At 45.6% G+C, this 18570-nt stretch overlaps 2 protein-coding genes and 1 long non-coding RNA gene across 7 annotated transcripts in view; all 3 read right to left on the bottom strand.

The window, feature by feature from the left end:
• The window catches only part of IL10RB (interleukin 10 receptor subunit beta), a 33650-nt gene extending 20553 nt beyond the window's left edge, over window positions 1-13097 (bottom strand). Inside the window, exons 1-3 of one of the 2 annotated variants that reach the window (XM_017883924.1) lie at window positions 12933-13097; window positions 10959-11082; window positions 2660-2817 (exon numbers count right to left, since the gene is read on the bottom strand). In XM_017883924.1, the coding sequence (XP_017739413.1) occupies window positions 2660-2817; window positions 10959-11082; window positions 12933-12981 (331 nt within the window). In that variant the 5' untranslated portion in view covers window positions 12982-13097. Of the gene's footprint in view, window positions 1-2659; window positions 2818-10958; window positions 11153-12932 lie in introns of those variants that run through there. The other variant, XM_017883923.1, reaches the window with a different exon arrangement.
• Window positions 5632-8533, bottom strand: LOC108536855 (uncharacterized). Its single transcript, XR_001887634.1, has 2 exons — window positions 8340-8533; window positions 5632-5957 (listed from the first exon to the last, which is right to left on the bottom strand). It is a non-coding gene; the product is annotated as an uncharacterized LOC108536855 (long non-coding RNA).
• A 1987-nt stretch (window positions 13098-15084) lies between the features above and the next one.
• IFNAR2 (interferon alpha and beta receptor subunit 2) overlaps window positions 15085-18570 on the bottom strand; it is a 35054-nt gene continuing 31568 nt past the window's right edge. For 3 of the 4 annotated variants that reach the window (XM_017883919.1, XM_017883922.1, XM_017883920.1), the window contains one exon: window positions 15085-16795. In XM_017883919.1, the coding sequence (XP_017739408.1) occupies window positions 16085-16795 (711 nt within the window). In that variant the 3' untranslated portion in view covers window positions 15085-16084. Of the gene's footprint in view, window positions 16796-16841; window positions 17040-18570 lie in introns of those variants that run through there. The other variant, XM_017883921.1, reaches the window with a different exon arrangement.

Genomic DNA, 18570 nt, shown 5'->3' with positions numbered 1-18570 from the left:
CCCCCCCCCCCCGTTCTTTTTTTTTTTTTTTTTTTTTTTTTTTTTGTATTTTTTAGTAGAGATGAGGTTTCACCATGTTAGCCAAGATGGTCTCGATTTCCTGACCTCGTGATTCGCCCATCTCGGCCTCCCAAAGTGCTGGGATTACAGGCTTGAGCCACCGCGCCCGGCCCTGAATGCTCTTTTACTAGATATTCATGTGGCTGGCTCCTTCACTTCGTTTGGGTCTTTGTTCAAATGCTACTTCCTCAGAGAGACTGGATCTTACCATTCTATGCAGAAGCGCAGCTCCCATTACTTTCTGTCCTATTACCTTGCTTCAGTCTTCTTGAGAACCACAGTCACCACCTATCATATAATATGTATCTATTTATTTATCATCTGTATTCCTGATTAGCACATATATGCTCCATGAGGGCAAGGATTTCATCTCATTCATTGTTGTAGCTTCAGTGCTCAGAATGCAGCTGTTACACAAATGTACTCAATAATAACTATAGAATGATTCATAAATGGTGCCGGGCAATCATGGTGTTTGAGTTCTGTCCTGTATTCTTTGGTTGCTGTTACTTTTTCAGGGCTGTTAATGGACCTGCTTCTACCATTCTAAAGTGCTCGTCTGAAAACCAGACAAGAAAATTTGTTAGAAGCTTTGCCAAAGCAAGTATAAATAGGTTATGCATGATGCCTGGAAGCACTTTCCTATCACTAAAATATATAGACTTCAAGAAGCAAATCTCCAATATTGGGTAGTAGTTGCTAAGAGCACAGATGCAAGAGCTTGGGTCTGAATCCTTGCTCAGCCACTCATGACCTGTATGACCTTTTGACAACCTGCTTAACTGTGTTGTACCTAGGTTCTAAAGGGAACTTCCATGGATGGGAGCTAACAGAATTTGGGACAAGTTAGGACATGGTAAGCCAGTTAGCAATTATAGGAGCAAAAACGTGTACTTTTAACTATTGTGAAACTTACTTTTCTGTTCATCTTTTCTTTGTTTTTGTAAAGGTACCGTTAGAAAAGATAATCTAACTTCGATAATTTATGGTTCCAAAAGTAAGACGTTTTACCCAGGCTTGGGATGGAATTGGGGAGGGAAGAAAGGCATCCTAGCCCTCGTTCTCTACCAGGGAGGATGTAATTGTGGGGTCATGGGGTCTAGAGCAGAGACTGGCATGAAGAACCTCCCCATATAGAGACAGTTCTTTTTTTGAGACAAGCCCTCACTCTGGTCACCCAGGCTGCTGCGGTGCAGTGGCGTGATAATGCTCACTGCAGCCTTGACTTCCCAGGCTCAGGTGACTCTCCCACCTCAGCCTCCCAAGTAGCTGGGACTACAAGCACACTCCACCATGCCTGGCTATTTTTCTTTGTTTTGGTTTTTTTTTTTTTTTTTTTTTTGGTAGAGGCGGGGTTTCCCCATGTTGCCCAGGCTGGTCTTAAACTCCTAGGCTCAAGGCCAAGCGTGGTGGTTCACATCTGTAATCCCAGCACTTTGGGAGGCTGAGGCCGGTGGATCACTTAAGGTCAGGAGTTCAAGACCAGCCTGGCCAACATGGTGAGACCCTGTCTCTACTAAAAATACAAAAAACTGTAGCTGGGCATGGTGGCAGGCACTTGAAGTCCCAGCTACTCGGGAGGCTGAGGCACAAGAATCACTTAAACCCTGGAGGCAGAGTTTGCAGTGATCTGAGATCGCGCCACTGCACTTCAGCCTGGGTGTCAGAGCAAGACTTTGTATCAGAAAGAAAAAAAAAGAAAGAAAGAAAAGAAGAAAATTCCTAGGCTCAAGTGATCCACCATCTCAGCCTCCCAAAGTGTTGGGATTAGGAGATGTGAGCCGCCGTGCCTGGCCAGAAACAATTCTTTTAGTGCTTTTCTCTATGTGAGTTTTGAAGGGCTGTATGTGAATTTTGTGAATCAGGTTCTTTTAACCTCTAATCTTCTTTACTCTCTCAACTGGTAATATATGGTTTAATTAGTTTTTAATTCCTGATATTCTAAATATGCTCATCTCATATTTAGGGGCTCTGGTGGTCACCATGACCCTCCAAATCTAACCTGGGAACAATTTTTTTTTGAGACCAAGTCTCGCTCTGTTGCCCAGGCTGGAGTGCAGTGGCGTGATCTCGGCTCACTGCAATCTCCGCCTAACCTAGGAACAATTTTTGATGCTGACCAACCGGTCTGATCCAACCCACCTGCCATCAGCTCTGTCCCTCCCTGTCCTTCGCTCTGGGCAAGCTGGCTGTCTGCATCAGATTTTCCATCTCTACACCTGCCTTCATTCTTTTGCCTATCATGTTATATTTCTTTGTTTAAGTCATAATTCTATACTGACTTTCTCCCAGAAAATTCACAAGAATCCTTCCAGAACTTCTCCTTAACAGCACGGGCCCAACATATATGCACATCCTTGAGGCACTGAAGGTGTTAGATTTATATTTAATCGCTGCATTGATGATATGCCCATCTTTTTCTGTCTCTCCCATGAATTTCTTTAGGGATACAACTCTCTTTATTATATTCCTTAAGCTCCTTGTGCAAGGCCATCCATTTGTGGGACCTCAGAGAATTCTTGTTGATGGACCAACCAATGTGGAAAAAAACAAGGCAAGATGATGACATTACAAGAAAAGGGAAAACAAAATGGCTTACTGTCATCCACAGGACAGAAGGTGATGTTTACCCAGTCTGAATGCTCATCTGCAAATTCAGCCCTGACTCTCAAGGTGTGGTCACCATACTTGGAAAGACTTGAGAAATCACATTCCATCAAGGTAGTACTCGGGCATTTATCTTGGAATATCCTATAACTACACAATAAAAAAGACAGGTCAATCAGGAGAGTTCTAGCCTCAGTCTCCCTGAGGCTGACTGGTACTTAATTTGGAGGTTGCGTTGGGGGGGGGGGGGGGGGGGTGCGGGAGTGGAAACTGTGTTAAACATAGAAATAGGTGTCTTTATAACAGAACTTCTCAGAGACTTGAACATCCTAATGACTACATGCCTCTCCAAGGGGTTGAGTATTCAGCATATTTGACCAAGAAAGCTTCCTTCCTTGATTATGTATTTTTGAAAGCAGGGGCACGTGATTTATGAGACACTGATTTATAAAGATTTATCAAAATAAAGATATTACAATGATTTTCAATAAAGTCATGCACCGCATAATGACATTTCGGTAGATGACAGACCACATATACAATGACGGTGCCCTAAGATGATGATACTGTATTTTTACTGTACCTTTTCTATGTTTAAATACATTGAGATGTACACATACCTCGTTTTATTGTGATTTTTTTTATTGTACTTCACAGATGGGGCATTTTACAAATTGAAGGTCTGCGGCAACCCTGCATTGAACAAGTCTATTGGTGCCATTTTCCCAACAACACATGCTCACTTCATGTCTCTAAGTCACATTTTGGTAATTCTCACAATATTTCAAACCTTTTCATCATTATTATATCTGTTATGGTGATCTGTGATCAGTGATCTTTGATGTTACTGTTGTAATTGTTTTGGGGACCATGAACCACACCTATATAAGACAGTGAAATTAATCAATAGATGTTGGGTGTGTTCTGACTTCTCCACTCACTGGCCACTCCACTGCCTCTCTCCTTCTCCTCGGGCTTCCCTATTCCAAAAGCTGCAAATGATTAAGCTTAGTGAGGAAGGCATATTGAAGGCCACAACAGGACTCTTGGGCCAGTTAGCCAAGTTGTGAATACAAAGGAAAAGTTGTTGAAGGAAATTTAAAGTGCTACTCCAGTGAACACATTAATGATAAGAAAGCAAAACAGCCTTATTGATAATATGGAGAAAGTCTCAGTGGTCTGGATAGAAGATCAAAACAGCCACACCATTCCCTTAAGCCAAAGTCTAATCCAGAACAAGACCCTAACACTCCAATTCTGTGAAGGCTGAAAGAGGTGAGGAAGCTGCAGAAGAAAAGTTGGGGCTGGACATGGTGGCTCACACCTGTAATCCCAGCACTTTGGGAGGCCGAGGCAGGTGGATCTTAAGGTCAGGAGTTCAAGACTAGCCTGACCAACATGGTGAAACCCTGTCTCTACTAAAAATCCAAAAAAATTAGCCGGGCGTGGTGGCACACTCCTGTAATCCCAGCTACCCAGGAGGCTGAGGCAGGAGAATCGCTTGAACCTGGGAGGCAGAGGTTGCAGTGAGACGAGATCATGCCACTGTATTCCAGCTTGGGCAACAGAGCAAGACACCATCTCAAAAAAAAAGAAAAAAAAAAAAAAAAAAAAAGAAAAGTTGGAAGTTAGCAGAGGTTGGTTCATAAGATTTAAAGACAGAAGTCATCTCCATAACATAAAAGTGCAAGGTGAAGCAGCAAATGCTGATGTAAAAGCTGCAGCAAGTTATCCAGAAGATCTAGCTAAAATCTAGCCAAAATGATGAAGGTGGCTACTCTAAAAAACAGATTTTTAATGTAGATGGAACAATATTTTATTAAGATGTCATCTAGGACTTTCATAGCTACAGAGGAGAAGTCAATGGCTAGCTTCAAAGCTTCAAAGAACAGGCTCACTCTTGTTAAGGGCTAATGTAGCTGGTGACTTTAAGTTGAAGCCAACACTGGATTATTATTTTGAAAATTTGAGAGCTCTTAAGAATTATGCTAAATCTACGCTGTCTGTGCTCTACAAATGGAACAACAAAGCCTGGAGGACGGCACATCTGTTTACAGCATGGTTTACTGAATATTTTAAGCCCAGTATTAAGACCTACTGCTCAGGATAAAATGTTTTCTCTCAAAATATTACCCCTCATTGACAATGTACCTGGTTCCCCAAGAGCTCTGATGGAAATTTAAAAGGAGATGAATGCTGTTTTCGTGCCTGCTAACACAACATCCATTCTGCAGCCCATGGATCAAGGAGTCATTTCAACTTTCAAGTCTTATTATTTAAGAAATATATTTGGAAGCCAGGCACAGTGGCTCATGCCTGTAATCCCAGCACTTTGGGAGGCCAAGGCAGGCAAATCATTTGAGGTCAGGAGTTCAAGACCAATCTAGCCAACATGGTGAAACCCTGACTCTACTAAAAAAAAAAATAACAAAAATTAGCCAGGTGTGTTGGCACTACTTGGGAGGCTGAGGCAGGAGAATCACTTGAACCTGGGAGGTGGGGGCAGCAGTGATCTGAGATCATGCCACTGCACTTCAGCCGGGACAACAGAGTGAGACTCCATCTTAAAAAATAAAGTAAAATGAAATAAAATAAAATAAAGAAATATATTTCGTAAAGTTATAGCTGCCATAGGTAGTGATTTCTCTGATGGATCTGGGCAAGATAAATTGAAAACCTCCAGAAAGGATTCACCATTCAAAATGCCATTAAGAACATTGGTGATTCGTAGGAGGAGGTCAAAATATAATATTAACAGGAGCTTGGAAGAAGCTGATTCCAACCCTCATAGATTACTTTAAGGGGTTCAAGACTTCAGTGGAGAAAGTAACTGCAGATGTGGTGGAAAGAGCAACATAACTAGAATTATTAGAAGCAGAACCTGAAGATGCGACTGAATTGCTCCAATCTCATGATCAAACTTGAACATATGAAGAGTTGTTTCTAATGAATGAGCAAAGAAAGTGGTTTCTTGAGATGGAATTTATTCCAGTGAAGATGCGATGAACATTGTTGCAATGACAAAAAAGGATTTCGAATACTACATAAACTTAGTTGATAGAGCATAGCAGGGTTTGAAAGGATTCCAATTTTGAAAGAAATTCTTCTGTGGGTAAAATGCTACCAAATAGCATCTCATGCTACAGAGAAATCTGTCGTGAAAGGAAGAGTTAATTGATGCAGCAAACTTCATTGTCATCTTATTTCAAGAAATTGCCACAGTCAATGCAACTCAGCAACCACTACCCTGATGGGTCAGCAGCCATCCATATCAAGGCAAGATGCTCCACCTGCAAAAGGATTATGACTTGCTGAAGGCTCTGATGATTGCCAGCATTTTTCAGCAAGTATTTTAAAATTAAGCTGTGCACATTTTTTTTAGACATAATGGACTACAGTATAAACATAGTTTTTATATGCACTGGGAAACAAAAAAATTCATATGACTCGCTCTATTGTGGTTTTAACTTTATTATGGTAGTCTGGAACCAAAACTGCCTTAACTCTGTGGTATGCCTGTATACAAATACCATTGTGTTACGATTGCCTACAGTACTCAGTACAGTAACATGCTGTACAGGTTTACAGCCTGGGGTAATAGGCTAAACCACATAGCTTAGGTGTATATGAGGCTACACCATCTAGGTTTGTGCAAGTACATTGTATGATGCTCACACAACAAAACTGTCTAATGATGCACTTCTCAGAATGTACCCCAGTTGTTAAGTGACCCATGACTGTCCCGACCTATAAATGACTGTCATTGCAATTACTCTGGAAAAATTATAAAACAATTCATCAGTCTCAATCAGAACACCAGCCCCGGCCACAACCACTAAAGGGAGCATGACAGAAAGTGAAGTGGAAGAAGAGATGACATTTGGAAATGCCTGTTGGATGCTAGGGAAATACAATCTCTTGAATCTAAGCTTGCAACAGTTGAGGAGGTATAATTGGCTGCACAGGATCAAAGGAAGCCCAGGCTCTCATCCTGCAAAAAGTAAGGAGCTGGGCGGGCTCATGGCTCATGCCTGTAATCCCAGCACTCTGGGAGGCCGAGGCAGAGGATTGCCTGAGCCCAGGAGTTTGAGAACCGCCTGGACAATGTGGTGAGTCCTTGTCTCTATAAAAAATCAAGAAATTATTTGGGTGTGGTGGCATGCGCCTGTAGTCCTAGCTACTTAGTAGGCTAAGGAGGGAAGCTCGCTTGAGCCTGGGAGGTAGAGGCTGCAGTGAGCCGTGATCGCACCACTGCACTCCAGCCTGGGCAACAGAGTGAGACTGTCTCAAAAAATTTAATTTAATTTAATTTAAAAATTTGTAAAATAAAATAAAAAAGTGAGGAGCTATCTGATTGGTCCCCCAAGGTATCTTCTGGTGCCACAACCAATTTGGTTACTCCCAGAAGTGATGATGAAAGTGATGGTGATAAAAATAGCAACAGCCAACATTTATTAAGTACACAGGGGTCAGGAGTGGAGAGCCTAAGAAATCTGCCCAACTGAATTCAGATCTGTTTGACTTCATAGTCTAAGGTAGCACACCACACCTTACAGCATTCTTAGTGATACCTAGAACAATCTCTTGCAAAAAGTAGGTAGAGATCATTGGGATCATGCTATTTTTCACTTAATATACCACAAATATTTGTCAGTCAATCATTTCTTCATGGCTGCTTAACATCCCATCATTTGGAAAATCCAGCGGTTGTTTCATTAATGGGGTTTTCTCACATGTGGCCATATATTTTTTTTCTCCCTTCCTTTTTTCTTCCCTCCCGCCTTCCTTCTTTCTAACTCAAGTCCAGCTAATTAAAAAAAAAATAAATTGTAGAGACAAGGGGCTGTTATGTTGCACAGGCTGGTCTTGAACTCCTGGCCTCAAGTGATCATCCTACCTTGGTCCCCCAAAGCACTGGGATTACTGGTGTTAGCCACCACGCCTGACCCATTTCCTTCTTCTAAACTAATGCATCAACTGTCCAGCATGTGCAGTATTTCAAAAGTTGTTTTGCAATAACTTCTTTTTCACTAGGTTCTTTTTTTTTTTTTTTTTTAATTTTTTGAGATGGAGTCTCACTCTGTTGCCCAGGCTGGAGTGCAATGGCACAATCTCGGCTTGCTGCAACCTGTGCCTCCTCGGTTCAAGTGATTCTCCTGCCTCAGCCTCCCAAGTAGCTGGGACTGCAGGTATGCACCACTATGCCTGGCTAATTTTGTATTTTTAGTAGAGGTGGGGTTTTGCCATGTTGGTAACGCTGGTCTCAAACTCCTGACCTCAGGTGATCCACCCACCTCGGCCTCCCAAAGTGCTGGGATTACAGGCGTCAGCCACCGCGCCCGGCCTTCACTAGGTTATTTTCATTGCATGTACAAATATTTATCCCCGCATTAAATAGGTAATATGACCCATTCTTCATATTTACATATAATTGTTTTGGATGTTTTTACATCAAAATCACCAGTACATCCTATGAAGTGCCCCCTGCTCTGGCCGCCCTGCCCCAATGCTGCACACAAACAATAGAGAGTTTGTGCTATGCAATTGCTTATGTAAATTCTAAACACTTTTGCAGAGCCACATGAGGGTAATCACATCTTTTGCAATCAAATATCTTCCCCAAGGATATGCCCAGCACATATTTTGTTTTCTCCAGCACATGCCATACTCACTCTGTAGTTCCATGCCGGGGAGACCTGGAACCCAGGTGTGGATACCCTCATGAAGTCACTTCATGAAGTCACTGGGATCTCTAACATAAAAGATAAACATGCAAAGCCAAATGCTTCAACTACAGTGGCAAAAAAGCACGGCATGGGCTGGGTGTGGTGGCTCATGCCTGTAATCCCAGCACTTTGGGAGACTGAGGCAGGTGGGTCACTTGAGGCCAGGAGTGGAAGACCAGCTTGACCAACATGGTGAAACCCCATCTCTACTAGAAGTACAAAAATCAGTTGGGCATGGTAGCATCTGCCTGTAGTCCCAGCTACTCAGGAGGCTGAGGCAGGAGAATCGCTTGAACCCAGGAGGCAGAGGCTGCATTGAGCAGAGGTCACGTCACTGCACTCCAGCCTTGGTGACAGAGTGAGACCCAGTCTCAAAGGAAAAAAAAAAGGCCAGGTGCGGTGGCTCATACCTGTAATCCCAACATTTTGGGAGGCCAAGGCAGGTGGATCACAAGGTCAGGAGATCGAGACCATCCTGGCTAACACGGTGAAACCCCATCTCTACCAAAAATACAAAAAATTAGCCAGGCATGGTGGTAGACACCTGTAGTCCCAGCTACTCAGCAGGCTGAGGCAGGAGAATGGTGTGAACCTGGGAGGTGGAGCTTGTAGCGAGCCCAGATTGCGCCACTGCACTCTAGTCTGGGCAACAGAGCGAGACTCTCTTGAAAAAAAAAAAAAAAGAAAAAAGAAAAAAACCCAAACAAACCCAAAAGCACAGCATAGAACAAAATAAATAAATAAATAAATAAACTACAGGGGAGACAGATAGACCGAGAAGAAAGTTAATTTTCCACAGTAAAATCTCTTGGCTATCCAGACTGAGTAGAGAAAGCACAGAAAGCAAATGATAAAGCCAATCAGTGCTAGAAAATGCACATCAGGAAACAAATCAATTATAGAATATGCCCTCCTTCAATCCTTGGGACAGCTGACAGTACTGGACTATGGGCTGTAAATCAGATACAAGTATTGCATGAATGTAAAAGTTTCTGAGCTTCTCATTGTACTATGTGATGTAAGAGATTATCCTTGTTCTTGTGAAATACACACTGAAATATTATAGCACAAAGGGCATGAGAGACAAAGAGGAAGGGAGAGAATGTGACCAACTTTAAAAATTGGTGAATCTGGGCCAGGCATAGTGGCTCATGCCTGTAATCCCAGCACTTTGGGAGGCCGAGGTGGGTGGATCACAAGGTCAGGAGATCGAGGCTGGCTAACTCGGTGAAACCCCGTCTCTACTAAAAATACAAAAAATTAGCTGGGTGTGGTGGCGGACGACTGTAGTCCCAGCTACTCGGGAGGCTGAGGCAGGAGAATAGTGTGAACCCAGGAGGTGGAGCTTGCAGAGAGCCGAGATCGCGCCACTGCACTCTGGCCTGGGCGACAGAGCGAGGCTCCATCTCAAAAAAAAAAAAAAAAAAAAAAAAAAGGTGAATCTGGTTGTAGGCTATCTGGAAATTCTTTGTATTCTACTTAAAATTCTGAAATGTTCTATAAGTCTGGAATTATTTTGAACTACAAGTTAAAAAACAAAAGCCAGCAACGCATAGACAAGGACTATCTTATTCATCTTTCTACTTCTTCTCTGATGTAGCAGGCCTTGGGGATTTTTGTGAAATGACAGCTGGATCTGGGACCAAATGTCCTCCTGCCTCATTGAAGGACTTGTCTATCTTCGTATGTTTCTGAGTCACATAGAAAGCAGGTGTGTTGGCTTGTCAGTCTTTGGCCTCCTGCTGCTGTTTGCGCCTGGCCTAAAGGTGTGTCATCTGAAGTCCAGCATGTGGCGTATGGTGGCAGGCTGCCAAGGGAGTGCTGGCACTGACTTCCTTTGCCAGGCATAGGGAAACATTGACAGGCAGGAGAGGTAGAGGGTGTTCAGATCACTGCTGAGATGACCATCTAGGGTGACACTCACTCTTCCTTCACGGCGCCTGCTGTTGTCAGAGAATGGGGCTTTTAACAGTCAGTAGCTGTCTTACTTTTAATTTCAGGACAAAACCACGGAGAAACTGAGCACTCATTATGCAAATTATGTGCATTGCACGGCACTGGGGCATGATGTTATAATCCGTCGGAGGGGAACAGGTGATATATGGTAGCAAGGGGCTTCCTGACTGCTTTGCATATCTCAGTTTCTCGGGTGGCATCCACTCAACATTGTTGACTTCTAGCAATACTACTCATACCTGGAGATGACAGCAGTGGTATTTTTCTTTTAAAATATATCAACTGTGACAAATAAGCTAGGATCTGCACAGCATGAGGTTACCACTATGGCTGACTATATCTACATATGCATGATAACATGTCTATATCTGCCAGCAGCCCTGTGATCAACAGTCAAATCATCAACCATCACAACCAGAAAACCTAAAAGAGGAAAGGTGGTCACGAGAATTTCCCAGACAGAAAAAAGCTGGCAGGGAGGCTCCCTGAGGGCTGTCACAGTCACACGGTGACTATAGTCAGACTCCCTTCTTCCTGTGGCCCAGCCCAGTAACCAGCCCAGGGCCGACTCCTCCAGTGCGTTCCTGCCAATAGTGAGGCCAGACCCACCTTAGGTACTGAGCTGTGAAAGTCAGGTTCCCTTTGGCAAAAGCAGGTGACTCCCACTGTAGAATGTTCTTGAAATTAACAGAATTCATTCTGACATTTTCAGGAGGTGGTACCATTCCCAATGCTATGAACATACGAGAAAAACATTTACAACCTTTTTCCTCAAAACAGATACCCATGAAAAGCCCACATCCCGCACTTGGTTCTCCTCTATGGCTGCATATCTTCAAAGACCACGTGAGTGAGGGAGGGAGAGAGAGACAGGTTGGCTATGCTGAGGAGTCTAGATTTTCTTTGAACAGCCATGAGGATAAATTTCTGGAGAGGCAGAAGTAAAGTGGGGACAGACAAAGGAGCCCTGGATTTGCATGGTGGCAGAAAGGTATGAAGGGGTAGACTGGGGTATGTGGATTTCAGATATATTTCCAGAGGTAAAAACAAACTGGAGACTTCCTGATATATTTGATGCCTAAAAGCTGAGGTCAATGTCCATTTTGGGCTTAAGCAGCTGGTGCCCCGATTGGAGCTCAGCTGGGGAACTCACGAGTCCCATTTGAGCTGCATTAGTTTGGAGATTCTGGAGAGAGGCTGAAGTAGGAATGTCAGGGAGACAGTCAGATGAATGAGCCCAGAGGTCACACCAAGAACAGATTTGGGCTAGAGACAGAAATTATTTTCAAACCTTTTAATAGAAAATTTGAAACCTGGCCAGGCATAGTGGCTCACGCCTGTAACCTCAGCTCTTTGGGAGGCCGAGGCGGGTGAATCACCTGAGGTCAGGAGTTCAAGACCAGCCTGGTCAACATGGTGAAACCCCATCTCTACTAAAAATACAAAAATTAGCCAGGCATAGTGGCACACACCTGTAATTCCAGCTACTTGGGAGGCTGAGGGAGGAGAATCGCTTGAACCCGGGAGGCCGAGGTGGCGGTGAGCTGAGATCTAGCCATTGCACTCTAGCCTGGGTGACAGAGCAAAACTCTGTCTCGAAAAAAAAAGAAAAAAAAGAGAAAAAAAGAAAGAAAGAAAAGAAAAGAAAATTTGAAACCTACATGCAAGCAGAAAAGTAAAAGACTGTAATAAACCACCACCCATCACCCAACTGGTACCAAGAGAGATATAAATGTGCGAGTCATGGGCCTATAGCCCGTGTTTAATGCCAAGGTTTGGCTGAAATCCCCGAAAGGAACAGTGCCGGGGAAGGAGAGAAGAGGCCTTGGGCTTCACAATTAGCTACATAGAGACCCGACAGAGCAGGAGGGTCCCAAGCAGAGACAGCCTGACGGGTAGGTGGGAAACCGCAGGAGTATCCCGGAAGGCCAGGAAGAGTTCATGAGAAAGGAAGGAGGTGACCATCGTGTTATTGGAACCTAGGCAGGCAATTTAGAGGACAGAAGAGGTTTCAATGGATTTAGCTTTAGAAGCCATGGGGACACTGGGGACAGAATCCAGATTTCAGAGTGCTCAGGCCTGAACCGGAAGGAGGGGAGGTGCAGCGGATGATGCGAGGCACATCAGTAGGGAGGGCTGGCACTGAGGGGGGCAGACTTGGGGTCGGGGAGGGCTGTCAGAGCACTCGGGGCTGGTGGGGCCTCCACTTGAACTGATGGTCTCCAGAAGGACCAGATGACAGCCACGGTGGGATCCTGGGTCTTTCTTTACTTAGACGCCCGCCAGCAGAGAGCTGCAGGAGGACTGGGAGTTAAAAGACGCCTGGAGTCTCCCCTGAGTTTAGGGCCCAGACGGTCTGTAATCCGGGTGCGGATGGGGCTTCCTCCTGTTACAGAATCTCCGGCAGCAGCAGCCTAGCAGTGTCTCAGTAGCCGGCCGTGGCGTTTGCATCTTCTGTCACGAGGCCCCGATGGCCCGACCGGGCACTTAAGTCACTTTCAGGGTGCCCAGGGATGGGATCACGGGTGGCATCTCGCGGGGCCTCCCGGTTCCCAAGCGCGCCCCTCCCCGCGGACCCCTCACCTGACACCAGCAGGCAGCAGCCCAGCCAGGTCCCGAGGCTCCGCGCCATGGACGGGCGCCGGGGTGCCGCGGCTTCCTCCAGGGACACGACCCCGCCCGCGCCCGAGAGCGCTCGTACGCGGTCGCTTCCGGGAACCAGAGGAGCGGGGCGGGGCGGGGAGGGGCCGGGCGATCGGGCTCCTACCCCGCTGCAGGCCCCGCCCACCAGCCCGGGTCCGCCCGCGAGGCGCGGGGCACCCGCTTGGCAGGTGCACACGAGGAAGAGGAAGGGAGCCTCGCAAACTTTGAAAGGCGCCGTCAAGTCAAATAAATACCCTACAACACCAACCCAGGACTGAGATCTGGATGCTGGAATGATGGTGGTGATGGTGGCTTTCAGTATTCCCCAGGTTTTGTCCGGGGCACCGGCACGCCCTCTCTTAAAGTCCTCTCTCCGCATAGGTGAGTTAAAAGCATTCCATCAGCAAATCCAGTTTGAGGGTCTTCTTTACCCTTCTCCTCTCCAGGGATAAACAACACAAAGCCCAGTCATTTTACGCAAATAACTAGTTTCTTTCAGGGACTACTGAGAAAGCGTTAATTTCCTCTTTTAACTTGATGAGTGGTGAGATGGGAAAATCCAGAGCTGTCCAATGTCTTGGGCAATCTACAGCATCGCCTGATGTCTGCCGCTAGGACACCACGTAAAGTCAAGCGAAGGGAAGTGAATGCGCCCTAGGACCCTGCAGGCCACCAGGAAGGGCTAGAGGGAGTTGGTGCAAGCAATCCTAGAGATGCCAGCAGGTGCACCAATCTGTGGCACACATACATTCTGCAATGGAAAACAACTCAAGACCACACCAAGTTTGTATTAAAAAATATTGTTGTATTACTTCTTACCAACCTCCAACCATTATACAAAATTAAAATACACACACACACACACACACACACACACACACTCAACACACACACTAACAGCCATAGAGCTTATCCCAAAAGATCAACCCGGAAATCTTTCAGAATATGACAGATGCATTGAGACGGCAGAGAAATTGCTTACACATACAAAAGGTCTCTTTCCTATGGAATTCCACTAGATTAAATAAGGTGTTCCCTCCTCACAGTCCTATCCTTTTGCGCAATCATATAAATAATCTAGTTAAAGTCCTTGAACTATGACTTGTATAATTTTAGTTTTCCCCTTTTGAAGGGGCCTAAGAGAAAGGTTTGAGAAACCAGCTCTTGGGGAGGTGGGGAGGGGGGAGGGGTAAGAGGGTCCTGTGCCTTTCATTCAACCTGGGAGTTTCTCAGGGTTGCAGCATTTCCACCTGAGTGTTTATTCTTGTACATTTTCTCATCTTTCTCCTGGGTTCATAGGATCCTGGAGATTACCTAGTCCAATCCTTTTGTTTCAGAAACAAAAAACCTGAGGCTCAGAGAGGCTGTCAAATGCCTAGAGTCACACAGGGCAACTGTGGGAGGTGGATCTTTGAGTCTCAGTCCTTAAACTGGTTGCCACATGACATTCCAGAACCTTTCCCCCAACCCCCTTTTTAATGACAGGGTCTGGCTCTGCCACCCAGGCTGGAGTGCAGTGGCGCGATCTTGGCTCACTGCAACCTCTACCTCCTGGGCTCAAGCCATTGTCCCTCCTCAGCCTCCCAAGTAGCTGGGACAACAGGCACATGCTACTACACCCGGTTAATTTTTGTAATTTTGTTCCGTAGAGACAGATTTGCCATGTTGCTCAGGCTGGTCTCGAATTCCTGGCCTCAAGCAATACACCTGCTTAGGCCTCCCAAAGTGCTGGGATTACAGGTAGATTGCTCCCAGTCAGGCTTCCCTTCCCCAACCCGCAGCCCCCTAACCTGGCCTAGATTCACAGGAACTGTAATCACAGCTGACACACTCGATTCGGAATCAGCACAGAGAGCACTTCGAAAATTGTCAAATAGGGTCTCTGAAACTTGTATGTATTAAATAAGGTGTTCCCTCCTCTCAGTCCTATTCTTTTGCGCAATCATATAAATAATCTAGTTAAAGTCCTTGAACTATGACTTGTATAATTTTTAGTTTTCTCCTTTTGAAGGGGCCTAAGAGAAAGGTTTGAAGGTTCAAGGTCTTCTCCTGAAGACCCTGAAGCACCTTTGCGTTTGCTCTTTGTTTTAACCTTAAAATATGGCACTCAGGTTTTTATCCCTCTCCCCGATGCCATGTTTCCTTTCTGTATTAGTCACGTGCCTGATCCTAGAGTCTGTTTTCCCCACTTTAACTGGGGAGGGCTGGACAAGGTGGAATTCCAAGTGCAGGAGACAGGATGTGACATGGGTGAGGTGCCCACGGCTCACTGACTGAAACTTCGATGGCTCTTCCCTGTTTCCTTGTGCAGGGCCCCCCTTCTCTCCAGCGGCTCACCTGGCTCTCCTCCTCCTTTCCTGCCTGCTTTGCAGCTCTTGCTACTATTTTCCTTTTCTTTCGCTGCTCCTACCCTGGCCCAATTTACTTCCCAGAAATATCACAGGGCCAGCTGGGCACAGCGGCTCACGCCTGTAATCCCAGCACTTTGTGAGCCTGAAGGGGGCGGATCACTTGAGGTCAGGAGTTAGAGATCAGCCTGGCCAACATGGTGAAATCCCGTCTCTACTAAAAAATACAATAATTTTCCAGGTGTGGTGGTGGGCGCCTGTAGTTCCATCCAGCTACTCGTGAGGGAGGCTGAGGCAGGAGAATCGCTTGAACCCGGGAGGCAGACATTGCAGTGAGCCGAGATCACGCCACTGCGCTCCAGTTTGGGTGACAGAATGAGACTGTCTCAACAAAAAAAAGAAAAGAAATATAGGGTCCTGGACCACCTCTGAAACCACAGGGAACCCTGCTCCCTGGTAAACATGATGCATAAACATTCTAAGTGCATTAGTGTAAAGGGAAGGTGCACACGTGCTTCCTTCAAAGTCCATCACTTTGAATATGTAAACAATGCACTCAATGATACTATGGTCCCCATACTGGGAATCTGCATAGGTGATGTCACCTGGAAGAATGGAGTACCCTACAGTTCCCTACCTCTTCCCTTGGAGAACACTTGCAGACAATAAGGCAGCAAGTTAGGGTGCAGGGAGACAGAACCCTATAGGTGCTTGTCTGTCCAAGTTCATTCAATAGTTTTGGAGTCATCTCATTATATAACCATCCCCAAGGTCAACATCTGACTCAGAAGTGTCACTTTGATCAGATGGAGCATCTTCAGACTGCAGGCCTTCTGAAGAGGGGCTGGGAAAGGTTGGCTGTGTCCCTTCCCCACTGGCCAGCAAATGGCTTGACTGCACATTGTCAGGATCCTCTGGGTCAACCATCTCTTCCGGATGAGATGATATCATCAGAGGGGCTTCTTCTAAGTCATCACTGTCCTCATCATCAAGAACCCTCAAAAACACAGAGTTTAAATCCACATTGAAGGTAATTCTGCCCCCAGACCCCTCAGTGGAGCTGTAGTCGTCTTCGGGAAAGGGGTCCTGGAGTGGACTCTCTCTCCTCTCACAGGGCGCACTCAAGAGCTCCAACTGCTGAGGGCTGCGCTTTGGCGTCGTGGGGAGCTCCACATCAACCTCAGGCAGGTCAGGCTCCTCCTCGGAGTCTGGGTCCATAAACTGGGATTCTGTAGAGGTGGCGGACGCCTGACCCAGAGGCCTGATAGTCAGTCCATGCATGGTATAGCCACCGCCATTTGTCCTGGGCGCTGCCTCAGTATCGCTGTCACTTTCATCATCATAATTATAATCCCACACTTTCTTCTTTCTGTTGATGTAAATGACCTCCACTATATCCATGGCTTCCAACGGTGGCAGGTTAGGAAATGGCCAGGCTAAAAAGTTATGAAAATTCTTACAAAAAAAAGAAAGAAAAAAGAAAAAAAAGAGAGAGTCCGTATCAGCTATGACTGTTTGCTCTTTATTTTTTACATAATAAAACTTAATCACTGGGGCTCAGGGATGCACGCTTGTAATTCCAGCTACCGGGGAAGCTTAGGCAGAACGACTGTTTGAGCTCAGGAGTTTCAGACTGTACTGCATTATGATCGCGCCTGTGAATAGCCACTGCACTCCAGCCCTTAGCGAGACCTTGCCTCTAAAAAAATAAAAAATAAACTTAATGAGATTGACTGAACGATGATGCAGATGATAATGATGATAACAGCAATAATAACAGCTAACAGTTACACCATTTGCTGGGCACAACTCTTGGTGCTTTATATATAATTTACCTTTCCCTCGCGACTGCCCTGTGAAGTAGACTTACTATTATTATTATTTTTTTGAGACGGCGTCTCGCTGTGTTGCCCAGGCTGGAGTGCAGTGGCACGATCTCAGCTCACTGCAACCACCACCTCCCAGGTTCAAGCAATTCCCTGCCTCAGCCTCCCGAGTAGATGGGATTAGAGGCGCCCACCACTATGCCTGGCTAATTTTTGTATTTTTAGTAGAGACGGGGTTTCACCATGTTGGCCAGGCTGGTCTTAAACTCCTGACCTCGTGATCTACCCGCCTCGGCCTCCCAAAGTGCTGGGTTTATAGGCGTGAGCCACCGCGCCTGGCCAGGCCTACTATTCTTATGCCCACTTTACAGATTAGAAAATGAGGTGCAGAGGTTAGGAAACTTGCTCAAGGTTCGTGACTAGTGAGTGGGAGTAGCTGCCTTTCAAACCAGGTAGGCTGCTGGCCTCAGAGACTTTGCTCTGACTGACTCCTCTTAACTTCCTCTCCTTTGGCTGCTTCTTTATATTTTTAAGTTATTTATATATTTCTAGAGCTAGGGTCTCACTCTGTCACTGAGGCAGGAGTGCAGTGGTGTGATCACAGTTCACTGCAGCCTCCACCTCCTGGGCTCAAGCAATCCTCTCACCACATCCTCCTGAGTAGCTGAGACCACAGGCATGTGCCACCACGCCTGGCTAATTTATTTTTATTTTCTCTAAGAAGAGGTTTCCCCATATTGCCCAGGCTGGTCTCGAACTCCTGGGCTCAAGTGATCCACCTACCTCAGCCTCCCAAAGTGCTGAGATTACAGGCGTGAGCCACCGTCCCCAGCCCTTTTTAAATCTTTTCATAGGATAAATCCACTTTGTGTATACGTTCCACTGACATAATCCAAAATAAAAGACGATCCATATAAAATGTTTATTGTACTATTCATCATGACCAAAGAAAGAAAGAAAAGGGAAAGAAAAAGAAATCCAAATGCCCTATAGCTGAGAAATGGTTAAATGAAAAATGGTATGTTAATAATCATGAAATTCTACCTGGTCATTATAAATTATAGGTGATGAAGTATAAAACAAAACAAAACAAAAAACACACAAACAAAAAAACATTGCTGGGCATGGTGGCTCATGCCTGTAATCCCAAAACTTTGGGAGGCCAAGGCAGGTGGATCACTTGAAGTCAAGAGTTCAAGACCAGCCTGGCCAACATAGCAAAACCCCGTCTCTACTAAAAATGCAAAAATTAGCCAGGTATGGTAGCGCACGCCTGTAGTCCCAGCTACTTGAGAGGCTGAGGCATGAGAATTGCTTGAGCCCGGGAGGCAGAGGTTACAGTGAGCTGAGACCATGCCACGGTACTCCAGCCTGGGTGACAGAGTAAGACTCTGTCTCAAAAAA

Source organism: Rhinopithecus bieti, unplaced genomic scaffold (genome assembly GCF_001698545.2).
Source record: "Rhinopithecus bieti isolate Rb0 unplaced genomic scaffold, ASM169854v2 scaffold_13207, whole genome shotgun sequence".
Classification (NCBI taxonomy): domain Eukaryota; kingdom Metazoa; phylum Chordata; class Mammalia; order Primates; family Cercopithecidae; genus Rhinopithecus; species Rhinopithecus bieti.
Note: the sequence above shows the minus strand (reverse complement) of the source record. Positions and strands in the feature narration are given on the sequence as shown.